This window comes from Ammospiza nelsoni, chromosome 3 (assembly GCF_027579445.1).
Source record: "Ammospiza nelsoni isolate bAmmNel1 chromosome 3, bAmmNel1.pri, whole genome shotgun sequence".
Lineage (NCBI taxonomy): Eukaryota > Metazoa > Chordata > Aves > Passeriformes > Passerellidae > Ammospiza > Ammospiza nelsoni.
This window is the reverse complement of record NC_080635.1, coordinates 86668252-86682262: the sequence shown is the minus strand read 5'-3', so window position 1 is coordinate 86682262 and position 14011 is coordinate 86668252. Positions and strand designations below refer to the sequence as shown.

General features: G+C 34.7%; 1 protein-coding gene across 1 annotated transcript in view; it reads left to right on the top strand.

The window, feature by feature from the left end:
* The window catches only part of CSMD1 (CUB and Sushi multiple domains 1), a 1067119-nt gene that overhangs the window by 878232 nt on the left and 174876 nt on the right, over window positions 1-14011 (top strand). The window contains exons 24-26 of the mRNA XM_059468452.1: window positions 4154-4345; window positions 8444-8570; window positions 10343-10545. Coding sequence (XP_059324435.1) covers window positions 4154-4345; window positions 8444-8570; window positions 10343-10545 — 522 coding nt within the window. The remainder of the gene's footprint in view (window positions 1-4153; window positions 4346-8443; window positions 8571-10342; window positions 10546-14011) is intronic.

The following is a 14011-nucleotide window of genomic DNA, read 5'->3' as shown; positions in this document are numbered from 1 at the left end:
TTCTAGCACTTAACAAAGTAACTTGTTATATTCTCTAGAATCATCTTATCTGACACTTTACACCAAATAATTATTTGATTTTGGTTTATAATGAACTGGCAGAAAAATCTTGACTCTCCTGTTGCCCATACAGTCTTAAAAATGTGAAAAATAACTTAAGTGTTTTTAACAAAGTTGTATTTTCCTGTTCATAATTTTCAGAGGTACTTTGTTGTTTACAGATACAAAAATGCAGTGCAGTGAGTATCTGTAGAGTGTGAGGCTCTTGAAGAGGTAGGCCTTGGGACAGACAGGTGAAAAACTATGTTCACAGGCAAAAAAAAAAAAAAAATCAGTGCATTTAGGAATCTACAAAGCAAAGAAGGTAAAGTATCCTCTATATTTAGGGATACTTAAAGATATAAGTGACTTATAATGATGATATTACCTATTTATGGGGCAAAATAAAAACAAAAAATATCTTTTTGCTCCTCAGTCCTGTTTCCAGCAAGAATAGACAAAGTGCAGGAAGGCAGGCTATAGTAGGCTTCTCTCAAATTTCTAAAACTTGTGACATGATCTCTTTAATTCTTCACATCTTTCATGTAAGTTTACGCCTTGTGCAAAACTGAATACTAACTGGAGTACATGAAATTATAGGAAGTCAGAATAATAGTTTTATCCCATTCTTGATACTTTATTTAGTGAAGATGGCTGTGTAGCAGACTAGGAAGGCTGGTTCATCCAAAAGTCCATTTCATTTCATCCTTAAGTGTCTGATGATCTTGTAAAAGATACTACCTTTCCCGGACAACCTTGTCTTCTTTATGTGGTACAAGGTATTGGAGAATGAATCTCTCTAACTATATATCAGTGTTATGGAAAGTTTTTTTCGTGAGAAGCAAGTAAATTCTTTATTCAGGGGGGTTTCATCTGTCAATCACATCCCTCTGCATTTGATAACCAAATAAAGATAACCAAATATTGTACCTAATAAAGAATGAGAAAGTGTCTAAGAGCAGTGGCAGAGAAATAGCGTTACACTGACTCATGCTGTCAAATCAGTAGTAAAATATAATGCTATCTATCAAACAACTTACATTTTCAGGGTTTTACATAAATGTCTCTGTATGTTTAATAAGGAGATTAAAATAATGAAATATAGCTATGTCTTGTGAAGTTCAGCTCATCTGAATGACCAAACTGTCGTGGTTCTTTATAGTGTGTGAAGAGAAATAGATCTTTTTAGAATTGTCCAGTCCATCCAATCTACTTTTTTCTTCCTTAGTATGAGATTAATCATATTTCATAAGATACTTTTAACTCTAAAAGACAGAAAACTGTTCAGATATGACTGTTTATGTAATAATTGCTGACAGCCAGTTAAAATAATTACTGTTCTTTTTTGTTCTTTTTTTCTTTTTCCACAAAAAGAAATTGCAGGGATATGCAAATATTTGCATGGAAACAATCTTTTTGCAAGGGAATAATGATAAATCTCTATAATCCTTTTGTACTGTGTGTGGTTATGATAACTCCATCTGACATGAGGACTACAGCTCTGCTAGTAAACTAAGCATTGGCAGGTCATGACATGGGGAAGTGATTCTTTAGACAAAATGTTAGAGTAAATGCTAACTTGCCTCTATCTTGCTGCCTTCTTTCTTGGACTTTCCCAAACAATCTCAGGCATAATACGGTAGACAGAGAGCTGATTTCCCAGAAAGGACTTATAAACAGCCATGCTCTTTTAAAGGATAACTGAATTGAAGAGTGCATGACTTTGGTCAGACTGTTGTCATTGTTCCTGAGGCCTGATGTTTCTCTAGATATTAGCACAGTGTCTATGTGATAGAACAGCATTCAGTTTTGGCCTACTATATAAAGAAAGAGTATGGGCTCAGTTAAAAATAAAGGTAGAAAATCAATGTCTGCAGGGCAGACATTGAGCTGACTGATCTGAACACCAGTTGACATAAGGGATAGATTGGTTTTCAGAAATTTATATTTTTCTACTGACAAATGAAGTGGCCCAGACTAGTTCAAACTTAGCCTTCTAATTTTCAGAATCCTGGGTTATAACAGGTAAATACCAAACTTTGTGCCCAGTTAAGGAACAAAGAAAACAAAGGTATTTTGTATTTTCAGTGATGTCAGTTGATAGATGTCTTTAGCGTCTCTACAGGAAGAAAAGCTCTGTAGACTCCTTGCAGTTTTTTCAGCTGGGATTGATCTTATTGCCAGGAGAAAGGCAACAAGAAAAATAGGATACCAACTCTAGCTTCTGTATTTGTAAAATAATTAAAGGTTGTCTGTAGATATGTTATTTACTACTTAGTGAAGGACCTCACAGAATCATAGAATGGTTTGGGTTTGAAGGGACCTTAAAGATCATGCAGTTCCAACCCTCCTATCATAGTGTCAGAGCCTGGAAGGATTACTGCCTTGAATCATTCAGAGGTGTGTGGGTTTGTGTGTGGCAAGGGGCAGCCTGGGTCTTGCTCTGGTGAGGTGATGAACTGCCCCTTACAAGCCACCCTTTCCCCAGCCTGTATCCCAGCCCTGCCGTGGCTGCCAGTCCCTGGCACACAGGAGGCAATGCTCCACACCTGCCTCTGGAGCCCCTAACCCAGATCCTAAGTGTCCAAATGACTGCAAACCTCATCTGGGAAAGGCCCAGGAAAAGCCAAAGGTACTTAAAGCAAGACACAAGGCAAGCACATTTGACCCTGCCTCCCCTTGGAACTTCTATCAGCTGAAACAGGAGTGATGGCTATGTTTGTTCTTTTCTACCCCTTTTTTTCTTCCTTTTCACTCCAAATTAACTCATCTTGGGATTTTGAGTAATGTTTTGAGAAACTTAAAATCAATGAGGTTTGGAGCTTGCTGAGTTGAATGGGCCAAGTGAATTCTTTGAGAAGTGTTTGTTTCATGTTGATTGAAGGCTGCTCAAAACCTTTTGCCAAAGTTCTCTGATTTTCTAAAGGTGCCAGTAAAAGCTTTTTTCATTCTTTTGACCTCATGGGTATCTTGGTATTTGTCCCATGCATCTAACTCAGAGTACATGAACAACTGTAAGCCCTTTTGAAATTCTCAGAGATCGGATTTCCTGGGGACTTACACATGGGCAAGGACACCTTCTACTAGAACTGGTTGTTCAAAGCCACATCCAGCATGGCCTTTAATACTTCTAGGGAAGGGGCATCCACAACTTTCCTGAGGAACCTCGTGTAGAGAATGCACTGAAACCAGAAAACTGAAGACCAACAGCCTGATTCATAACCACTTATACAAGCTGTTCAGTAAAATAAGGACAGAAAAATGGAAAATATTTGTGGAGTCAGAATTACTTCTTTTGTTTGGGGACATAGCAGCAATAAAGAAGAATCCGCTATGAAGAAGAATTTGGAGTTAAAAAAGATGAATTTGGAACCACTCTTTATATTATTCCAGGAACAGGAACTGATGGCAAAAGAAGAGATATAGAATGCATCTTCACATTTTAGCAATGCCGTATGAAGACCATCAAGACAGTAATGCATAAAATGTGGAAAGAGTTGTAGGTGCTCAGAGGAGATCTGCTTATTCCATGGATCACAGAGGGAGATATTTATCCCACTTAGCATGTTAATAGGCCAGAAAGGAGAATGCAAATTGAAAATGAGTGTGGGAATACTTCCTTTCAGCAGACATGAAACTGAAGCCATGATATCTTGAGACGAGGATGGATGAAGTAGCCCTTGAACATGCTTCCTGAGTTACCACTGTGGTCTCTTGATGTCATTACGGAGATTAGGTGAGGAGGTGAAGCTGCTATTTGGTGCCAAAACCAGGAGTGATTAATATTTCCTTCCCACTGAATAAAAAAGAATGAAATACAGAAGTGGTATAAATGAATTAAATTCTCACCAATCTATTTTAGAATAATATAGGTAAGATGCTTTCTTCAATAAGCAAATGTCATAATCAAATATCAAGTTAATAATTAGTTCCTAGTCTTTCAGTTTCTGATTTACCCAAATTATATACCATTTATCTTTGGTCACTGTGAATACATCTAATGTCATTGAATCATGAGAATATAATTTCCATCAGAATCAGATTCATTGTTATTATATTTTATTTGGTATTTATATCTCCATGTCTTTTTTTCTTTCCCCATTTCTGTTTGCAGGTTTTGACCTAGTAAAGTGTGAAGATCCTGGCATACCAAATTATGGTTACAAGATACGAGATGAAGGACATTTTATAGACACTGTCATTTTATACAGCTGTAATCCTGGCTATACAATGCATGGTAGTAGTATTATGACCTGCTTAAGTGGAGATCGAAGAGTTTGGGACAAACCTTTGCCTACTTGCATAGGTAATATGGATTGTGAGAGTGTTCTGGTATGATTGGTCTGGTGGTTCAAGAAAAAAGCCAAATATTCTGTCTTTGTATACTTCATGAGATGATAATGGTGCAAATATATTTTAAATTCCAAGTAAAGATTTAATATGGACATGTAAGTTTAACGTCTCTAAAAAGGTGGCTTGCTGTTAATTGTTTTGAGACTACTGAAAAACACATTTTTCTATGGAGCAGCCTTTGATGGCAGACTACTGTTCTGATGAAGCCCTGAGTCTGATATACTATCACAGGCGGTGGTATTGTCTAAACACTTCATAAACTAAGAAAGCCCCATCATAAAACAAATAAAGTTGTGGGCTTTTATTCCTTATCTATTTTCATCAGATATTATTTCTGCACCTCATTCTTATGAACTTTTTTCCTAAGTTTCATCACACGTTGCTGTATTTTTTTATCCGTGTGCTCTGGAGTCCTTGTTACTGTGCTAAGATACCCCATCTGTCAAAGCCTTGAGATAGACCTCCCCTGGAAATATCACGTCTTCAAGTGCCTAAAACTTTGTTTCATTACAGCCAACAAAAATGTTAAACAGAGAATTACTAGCCAACATGCAGAATAACTGAACACCACTATAGCTGTTATCCATTGTACCTTTACTAGGCAGTTTGCATGCTCTAGTTTTGCTTTCCAGTCCAGAAATTGCCAGTGACTTCCTGACTTCAATTTTCACATGGAGCTCCCATGAGTCTTTCCTTCTGCGTGTCCTCTGGTACTTAGTTTTTGCCTCGGCTGCCTGCTGCTGGCAGGTGACCAACTGCTTTCAGCACCCACCTCACGTACAGGATCTCTGCTTGTTGCCTTTCTCCCATTTTGGAGGCTACATCCTCCATTCCAGGACCTCTTTCCTGCTGAACACATTCACAAAACTGTAGTCTACAAAAGAGCAAGTTCCTTCCTTTCAAAAATTCAGCTTAAGCAGAAGGTAAATGCCAGAAAAACATCAGTGAAGAGCATTTCTGCAGTCTTAGTAGAGTTTTTTTCCCCACTTGATTCTAGAACTTTATCTGTAAGTTTTCTTCTATATATATGAGAGGTTAAAGCAACTATTCAGTCTTGATTTAAAGACTTTTCAAGGCTCTTTATGAATTCAAATCCTCATGCTCCGCAGTTTAATTGATTAGCTTCCTTTTCCTCCAAGTTTGCCCTTTTGTAGAGAAGACCCATAATTAGTCCTACCTTTGTCTATTTCTCCATGTAATTTAAATGGAGTAATTTCTCTAAGGTCATTTTCTGCAATATTTTTTTGAGCTTGTCTTCACTACCAAGACTTAGAATCAGCTCTAAAATACTTGTTGGTTTCAGGTCTATTAGGTGAATAAATCCAAACACCTACCTATTTCCTTTTCTTTGTATGATGATTTGTCTTCTAATTGATATGTGGGATGTTAAAATTTTTAACATATAACAATAGAAATAGTAGTAATTAAAAAAAAAAAAAAAGCTGTATATTCCAATCTGACCTGGAGGAAGCTAGGGACCCTTGCATTACTAGATTTGGTTTCTGTATTTTATTTCCAATCTTTTGAAAAATTTATTCCAGAATATTTTGAGAATCTTATTTCGTCTCTAAGTGAAATTATGTCCCGCAATCAATAGAATAATCAGTTTTATTTTGGTATTCTGAGAGAGATTATGGTCTTCTTTTCAGTCTGTTCAACCAAAAGGTATCTTTCTATGTGCTTTTATCTCTCTACATATATTTTTAATTACTGTTCTTTTTCCTCTTCTTAAAATAAAATTTGGGGATGGCATAAATTCTGTATAAACTACCTCTTTTCATTTCTACTTTAAATATCTTCTGGACCATTAATTAGTTCCACAAGAAATCAAATGTTCACTGTTCTGTCTTAAAATCTTTAAAAGTGTTTTCTTCTAAACAGTCTCTTACAGTCTGTAATCTTCATTAAATTATGGGGAGTTTTTACTGTTCTGTGCACACGAAATCTTGAAAATCGCAGGAAGATCCCTGAAAACTCAGTTATATATTGGCAGAATATTTCAGTCTTGCTTCCCTCCCCCATTAGACTTATAAGATCGAGTCTTCCATCAGTTTTATCTTTTGTTATCACATTTTTATCTTTTTCTACTTTGATTTGAATGATTTGTTTTTCTTCCTTTTTCTGAGGTTGTCATGAAGTTCCAAACATCACTTCCTTTCTTAGAAACAATTTCTAAAAATCTTTGTTTGTGGAGATGCATTATTTTTTCTCATAGACTAGATCAGATTTTGATATTTGCTGTTCTCTTTGGTCACATTTATATTTTTCTTTGTATTAACTATCATTTCAGTCTCATTCACAAAAAAATCAAGCATATGCATAGACATATTCTGCACATTCTACACTTAGTAATTTTTAGCCATAAACAGTTATATTGGTCTTAACATTCATTTTCAATTTTTCTATGTTCTAAACCTTAATGAAGAAAGCCAGTGAATTATTTTAATTCCTCCTCTAGAAACTTTCAGAAACATTGAAGTCACTGCCATTAGTTATAATATAAGTGTTTATATAGTATATTCTTTGAGGTGCTTATTATACAGTGTGCTCATTTATACATATTGGAATATAAATTTTGAATTATTTTTATAATTACTTATGAAAGTTTACTTTTTATCTACTCCTAAAATGGATTTTTAAAAAATATATTAAATACATGATGCATCATCTCAAATTTTATGATGTATGTTTTTCCTAAGTGAGCCTTCTCAGAATTTTAAATCAAGTATGTTAATTAGTTTGAGTTTAAATTTTGGGTTCACTGAGTTTAATTTAGTTCTTTGGTAAACACAGTACTGTATCAGTAATTTCTTGTCTGTAGTTATCTACCACAGTGATTATTGCAATCCAAACTTTCTTGTATAATGGAAATTAATTGAAGTCATAGAAGAAGGTTACATGTGAAGAAATTTTGCACTTAAGTTTCTTTCTGTTGTGGTTCTGTATATAGAATGTAGTGTTTTGAGGGATTGAACCAGCAGGATAAATGAGAAATCAGTCACTTTATTTCCTCTATGGTAATTTCCCCTCACGGTGGCATCTTGGTTGTGAGCAGTGGCTTGGTGGCACGTACAAAGATTAATATTTGTTAGGAGTATTATTGATAGATTATTTGGTCCAAGTGCCAAGGTTTTTCTATCATCTCTGTCTTACTATGCTTGCTGTACAGCTGTGCTTGAATGAATCCCCATGGTAGATTTTTTAATAACCTCTAAGGCAATGCTATAAATGTAGCAGAAATTCAGGTACATCAATTAACTGAAGAATCACTGATCCTTTTTGGTTTAGTGGAAATGATTGTTACACAGTTCTCTTTCATTAGGGTGTGTTTTTACACTGGCCAGACAACAGAATGATGGTCTAAACAAGCAACATAAGAATAATTTGATTATGGATGCTTAGCATTGCCATTGGTCTCTCCACAAAAACAGCATTGATAGTAAAAGTGTTTTAAACCAGATGCCACATACTATCAAGTTGTAGCTTTCTGATTTACTCTCTTGATCTGCTAGCATATGGCATTTAAATTTTTAAATACTGAAGGAAATTGCTAGGCAATACCTACTGCTTTTTGGTGTAATTAAACCTGAAGCTTCATAGAAGCAACTTGAAAGCATTACACTAAAATAATTTTGACATTACAGCAAAATAGAAAGCTATTTGAATTATAACATTCAATGCTGCAAAGTTTGAATTCAACCATTCATTGTTATAAAAGCTAAGCATGTTAGATGGGCAATTTCTGAAACATTTTTCTCTCTTGCTAATGCTAAAATTGTGCTTTTGTAGTCTCAGTGCATATTGAACCTGTCTGGTCAGTTAAGTAACCTAATCACAGTTTTATGGTTTATTTCTTTATAACAAAGTAGGCATGAGATCATAGTGTTCATTTTTAACTTCTATACATGTCCTGGTTTATATGTATGTCTACTACTTCAGAAGTACTAGGTCATTCTGTTAAGTTTTTAGAAAACACAGACATGTGGAATGGATGGAAAATGGAAGTGCTAATTACTAAAGTCTCATTAGAAATTTCCTCCTCACTTTGCAGCTGAGTGTGGTGGTCGAATTCATGCTGCCACATCAGGGCGCATTTTGTCCCCCGGTTACCCAGCACCATATGACAACAATCTTCATTGCACTTGGATTATTGAAGCAGATCCAGGAAAGACAATAAGGTACATGCTTAATTTCAGTATTTATGGTGGAATTCAGTATGATATAAATTTTTGTCATTCTCATATTTTTCTACACAAGCTGCTGGTTTTCACAGGCATAGTCAAGGTATCCTTCTATAAGGTGCTGCATCAATCAGGTGTTGCTTGCCTGTTCAGGCATAAAGTCCCTGGATATGGGGCAAGACAAGCAGCATTCAAGGCACATTTGAGTACTGCCTCACCCAAAAGTTGTCTTTTGCACCAGGGCAACACCAAATTCCACAAACAAATGCCAGAATATGTTAATTGGTAGTATTAAACAGCTTACATAAGGGTGAACACGAACCTCAGGAATCTGCATAATTAAACAAGTCTCATGAATCATAAGGAGAAAAAGAATGTTGCATTCCCTCATCCTCTCTACAAGATAGCTCTGCCAGCACAGCAAGGCCATCAGTGGCAGGGCAAAGCACAGACACATTATTTGAATTAACATGTTCCCAAATTTGGCAAAATGAAGAGTCAATCAGTGAAACCAACAAACTCCATGACCCGCACAGGAACTTGACACCTAGTCACTACCATGGCTATAGAACCTTCATACAAAACTATGGTCATCTCAAGACCCACATTGGTCCCTGAAAAAGCCTTTAGTGCGTAGACATTGTCCCTCCTCAGCAGGATGGGGTGGGGAGAAAATAACATAAGAAAATAAACTTGCGAAAATAAACTCAATTTAATCAAGCAAAAGTCCATGCATGGAAGCAGAAGAAAACAGAAGATATATTCTCTACTTCCTATCAGTAGGTGATGGCCATCCACCTCTTCAGGAGCAGGCCCTCAGTATGTGTAGCTCTGGAAGACAAACATAATCACAGAATATTTTGATTTAAAAGGGACTCAGAGGCAAAACAATATAATTAAATGACAAATGAATTATTCAGTGGGAGATTTTCCCCCCCCTTTTTTTTGTAATCCTGTTTCACTAAGCCAAATATTGAATTTACACCATCATGGGCATCATTTTTTTTAAAATAAAAATTTTCAAATTAATGATTTCCAGTAAAGGATGAATAAGATGGAGAAATGTCAAGACACAAATATTGGAAACAAAAAAAAGAGACATTTTGATATTTACCTATTAGAGTTCTTTGGCACTAAGAATGTAAACATTCAGGACTTAGAGACAATGCAGATTTTTGACTTACAAGATAACATTCGTGAATATCTTAATAAATATAATTCTTCACCTGAAGATAAATATAGATTATTTTATTATTATACAGTTTTATATTTTATGAATTTTAGCAAAAATCCAATCCATTATATTTTTCCCTTTTTATACATAGGAAAGGAAATGCCATGCTGACAGGACTTCTTGTGCTATAAGTTCTACTGTCCAGTAGCTGCTACAATTTTTTAGGTTGCATATAATTCAAGCAAAACAGCATTCTTGCTGTCCTCATTTGAATAAAAAGACTAAACCTTTGATTAAATCATATTTTGTATACCATAAAACATTTAACATAAAAAAAGATAATTTATAGACTTATAAGTTAAGTCTTGAGGACTTATGCCCCGTAATAGCATTTTCTGTCATTCAGACATTTATAAAACAGAACTGCATGACTCTTAACAAGATTAGCTTGTTCAACAAGAAGAAATAATAACTCTGCTGGATCTTTTTCAATCCTAAACACCATCTTAAAACTACAGTTTGGGAATGATTGCTTGGAGTTTCATGTAATTGTGTTTAACAAGTAATGCACAGTATTTTACTTTTTTCTTTGCAGTCTGCATTTTATTGTTTTTGATACTGAGGTTGCTCATGACATCTTGAAGGTATGGGATGGGCCTGTTGAGAGCAGCATACTTCTCAAAGAGTGGAGTGGCTCAGCTCTTCCAGAGGATATTCACAGCACTTTCAACTCCTTAACATTACAATTTGACAGTGATTTCTTCATCAGCAAATCAGGCTTCTCCATTCAGTTTTCAAGTATGTAAATATTTTTCTTCTCCCCAATATAATAATTTTATATTTAAATGCATTATTCCTATACTTATTAACTCTTTCTCAGCTCTTTTTCAACTTCCTCTGTCTTTAGAAGAAAAGAAATTATGTTATTTTAATTATGTTATGTGTTTATGCAAATGGCTAAAACTAGGGAGAATTTTTGGATTTACTTTGAATGTTTTAGGTATTTTATTCCTTGTTTTCCACAGCAACCACATACTTAGCATTATCCAATTAACATTGCTTAACAAGTCAAAATGGGTCTGTACATACAGAACTATTCTTCTGCACCAGTAATCTTAAATATTCCCCCCAGTGTTACGTAACAATGTATTATTTCATGTTTATTGTTTTTGTTGGTTGGATTTTTTTTCCTCAAAACATTGACTGCATGATGCATGATTTTTATGACCTAAACATTCTTTGTATGATTATGATAAAGAATACAAAACACTTTACCATATTAAAAAACACTTAAAATATTCTATTAAACTAATCAAATTGATCTTTAGGTATAAAGTGAAAGCTACTCTGTTAATAGAGAAGTTATGATCAATATTATACAAGAGATCAATATTTTAAACCTGGTTATGTGGAGTTTTTCCATGTTATTTTGACCTCAAAACGGGCTAGGACACAGAACATATCTTTGTCTTTGCATCCTTATATGCCTAGATATAATGTGTGCATTTCTCATCAAGACATGGAAAAATTAGGAATTAATGTGTGTGAGTAGAAGTATTTACACACATTAATCCATACCATCCATAGAAGATGTCATTTAGAAGTAAGGGGTCCTAATCAAATTTCAGTCATTATTAGCTGTATGAAGTTGTAAACTTGGGGTTTTCCTAGTCTCTAATTCTCTAATGCATTTTACATTTACCTATTTACCTCTTTACTTAATTTTCCCGTATTTTTCTGAAGGCTGTATCTGCCTCCCCCAAAACAGTCTTTCATCAGCCTTAAAAAACTACTTAAAAGTACGCAAAATGAATTAAAGACAAAGGGCAGAATAAATGTTTCTAAAGTTTCTCACCAGCGTGCTATATAATATGCTGCTTTTCATTTCTTTCTTTTGGAAAAAACAAGATAAGTTTTACATTTTTGGAAATAAGTGAGTTGTTTTTCTTGTTAGGATTAGCAAGCACATTTAAGGTTGCATTTTATGAAAATAAATTTATGCCCCGATTTTAAAAGGTCAGAAATGTTTAAGCTGTTTGGTTTATCAACCATTCCTTGAACTTCAGAGGCAATAGGAGTGAGTAGAAGACAATTTAAAGCTATAATACAGAATAACTGATTTTCCTGTCCTAGTGCATTAACTGATGGATGCACTGACTGATCGTGCTGACAGTTCCAGAGTATGTTTTGCTGGAATTAATTGGAGTTACTGATGAGGAATTGAGAGCTCAAGTATAGGGAAAATAGTTTCATTTACTGTGCTTGACAAGTGGAATGTGTTACTAATTTTTTACTTGTAAGGAGTAAAAAATAAGATTTAAGGAATATATTAAAGTAAATGTTTATTTATTTAATCTAAAAATCAGTCTAGTATATTTAATCTTCTTGAGGCAATGAGAAGACCACTGTGGCCTTGACCTGTAAAGGATTTAAAGTAATTAAACTATTGCTAAGTGGGAATCTTTTCATGCGTTAGTATTCATCATGTGTTCAAACTGTCAGACAGTTTATAGCAAAGCTGCACAGAATATTGACATTTCAGTACTTTAGTGGCTTGTAACTCTAAATAAAAGATTTCTGACTTGGTGAAACTTTCTTTTTGGCAATTGCAGAAGGTGTAGACATTTTGTTCTATGTAGAAGATGTAGACAAGTTCTATGAAGGCAAATCGGGAAGTTTTTTATCTTTGTGTCTTGTGAAGGATTTTCAAGTGTTGCACCTGTTAATGACTATTTCATTTAACTCTTAATTATAATTGAAGAAGTAAATTTCAGTTTCAGAATTACACAGAATTGGAAAACCTGTAGTATTACAGCTTCTCTACTGGATTATGCAATTGGAATGAATGTCTACATCCATAACAGCCATTTATGGGATCAGATAAAGGATATACATTTCAGAATATCAGGCCAAATGAGCAACTTAAAACGTTAAAGTGCTAATTTTCATCTGGAGAATTTGTTTCACTGTGCTGTGAATGTGCTAATTACTCTCTATACTTTGTACTCTAGAATGTCATAACTGTGTCTGACTAAAAAAGGGGTGCTGTGAAAGGGTAATGTAGTGTAGATTAGAAAATATCACCTATGAATTACTTACTGCTGATTGTAAATGTAATTAGAGGTATTTTTTTAATGAAAAAAATATAATTGGCTGAATCTTGCAAAATGTTTGAATGTTAAAATTCTCTGTCTTGCCCACTCAGCTCAGCATGTAGAACATGAGGACATGAACTGACAAGAGTGATTATGTTAATTGTAATCAGTCTAATGCTTTTCATTAAAACCTAATTACCATTTAGTTGTGCATAAAAAGACAAAAAAAATGAAGTTCAGTGTGCAAAATTGACCCTTACTCTGGGGGTTAAATAAATTTAAGCTGTGCATTACAAGTCAGGGATGTCCACCAGCTCCTTCTGGCAAAAAGGTATAGGCAGATTTGGTTTTTGACTTTATTACAAATAAAGTTACTGGCAGCAAAACTACTTTCATAGGTTGACCATTAAAAAGTGCTGTCTAACCAACCTTAATTCTATCCTACTTATCTCAGGCAAATGGGATAAATTTCTATCTGATGTTTCCTTTTTCTTATCAACTACCGGTCTAGATACACTAACAGTAATTTTCAAGCTTTTGAATATTTAAGGGCAGATGAAATGAATCCTATCTGCCTTTTCAGAGGTGTCTAGATTCCTTTGAGATGCCACAAAGTATCCTGGCTAGTCTCCATCTGCCACTGCAGAAGGTTACACAACCACACATAAGTCCTCTCTCCTGTCTTCCCGTCCTGTGCTGATATCTTAGATATGATAAGGTATCTGAAATGAGACTGCTCACCTATGTTGAAGTAGATAAATCTTGCCCTGAATGTTTCATCTCCATCTACTCTAGACTACTGACAGCCCTTGGATCCCATGCTGAGGGGTCTATTGCTTTTATTGACCTGAAATTTATTTTATTTTTTTTTATTTCTAACTGTGTAATTTTTTTACTTGATATTTAGCAGAAACAAAAGAAGTGACAGATGATAGGATCAGCACTGGCAGTTTCCAGTCATATTGTCATTCTTACAGGTTCTAATAGCTTTAGTTTAGCTATTAGAGCCTGTTATAATGACAATATGACTAATATTGTCTACCCTTTAGCTAGTATTAGTTCTACCCTTACAGTCTATCCTTTTTTTCTTCAGCTAAATTCTCAGCTGTTGTAACTTAAGAGAATTGTATCTTTTTCTTCAACTAAATGATTAATTTATAGTTCTTTAT